Below are 1,280 nucleotides of genomic sequence, written 5' to 3'. Positions count from 1 at the left end.
TTGGCCAGGCTGGTCTCGAACTCCTGACCTCAAGTGATCCACCTGCCTTGGCCTCCCAAACTGCTGGGATTACAGAGCCACCGTGCCCGGCCTGGAGTTAGTTTTAAGCACTGAGCAAAGCTTTAAGTAGAGGCTCGGTGTCCTGACCTGAAAACTGTAATTGGTGTCATGGTTCATGGCACCCATGTATGCCACAACTTGCAGTGGGTTGTCAAATGTACTTTGAATAAAAGGCTTTGGTTTCTCTGATGTCTTCCAATCAATCACACACAGCTTGCCCCTAAAGAGAAACCACAGGAAGACTTTGTAAGTAATAGATCACACTGAAAATCTCTACTAGGTTAACCCTCCTCTTATGTATAGTTTGTTGTCACCCAATGACCATGGCTCCTATTCACCATTTTTTTCCTTTTTTAAAAAAGAGATGGGGTTTCATATGTTGCCCAGGCTAGACTCATACTCCTGGGCTCAAGTGATCCTCCCACCTCAGCCTCCCAAGTAGCTGGGACTATAAGTGCACCCCACCACTTTTTTTTTTTTTTTTTTTTGCATCAAATAACCAGTGGATTCCTCCCTCCATCCCCTATCCTGGTGGGGTTTACACTTGCCAATAACCGGTGACTCTCAAAGGACTCTATCGGTTCAATCTGTCTTTCATGACTTCAATTTCAAAATCAGCAGTTTATAGGGAGATTTTGTACAAAGCATATACATTACTTACATGTCACTATAGCTCTAGACAGAGTTACACCTCATGCAAACTCAGTCTAGAGCAGCACTGGCTAAAATAAATAAAATGTGAGTCGTGTGTCATTTTAAACTTTCTAGTAGCCACGTCGGGAAAAAAAAAAATATGCAGCTGAAATTTTAATATTTTACTTACCCAACATATCCAAAATATCATTTCAACATGTAATCAACAAATGATTAATGGGATATTTTACATTCTTTTGTGTACAGAGTCATTGAAATCTAGTTTGTATACTGTCACAGCACACCTTAGTTTGGCCTGACCACATTCAAATGCTCAATAGCTATACAGTTAGTGGCTACTCTACTGGACAGTGCAGGCTTACAGATAATTTTATTGTCTTTATAATGGTTTTGTAATATTGCCAAGTTTGACAATCTATGTAATTGAGGAAAGGGCCCCAGTAATTCTAGAAGGCTGACATTCCTGGTTTTTTTTTTTTTTTTTTTAGATGGAGTCTCACTCTGTCGCCCAGGCTGGAGTGCAGTGGCATAATCTCGGCTTACTGCAACCTCTGTCTCCTGGGTTC

The 1,280-nt window shown here is 41.0% G+C and overlaps 1 protein-coding gene across 1 annotated transcript in view; it reads right to left on the bottom strand.

Annotated features, from left to right (window-relative positions):
• The window catches only part of MGME1 (mitochondrial genome maintenance exonuclease 1), a 29,451-nt gene that overhangs the window by 2,853 nt on the left and 25,318 nt on the right, over positions 1 to 1,280 (bottom strand). Inside the window, exon 4 of the mRNA XM_011979485.1 lies at positions 148 to 280. Coding sequence (XP_011834875.1) covers positions 148 to 280 — 133 coding nt within the window. The remainder of the gene's footprint in view (positions 1 to 147; positions 281 to 1,280) is intronic.

The sequence above is a fragment of the Mandrillus leucophaeus genome, unplaced genomic scaffold, assembly GCF_000951045.1.
Source record: "Mandrillus leucophaeus isolate KB7577 unplaced genomic scaffold, Mleu.le_1.0 Scaffold202, whole genome shotgun sequence".
In the NCBI taxonomy this organism is placed as follows: domain Eukaryota; kingdom Metazoa; phylum Chordata; class Mammalia; order Primates; family Cercopithecidae; genus Mandrillus; species Mandrillus leucophaeus.
Note: the sequence above shows the minus strand (reverse complement) of the source record. Positions and strands in the feature narration are given on the sequence as shown.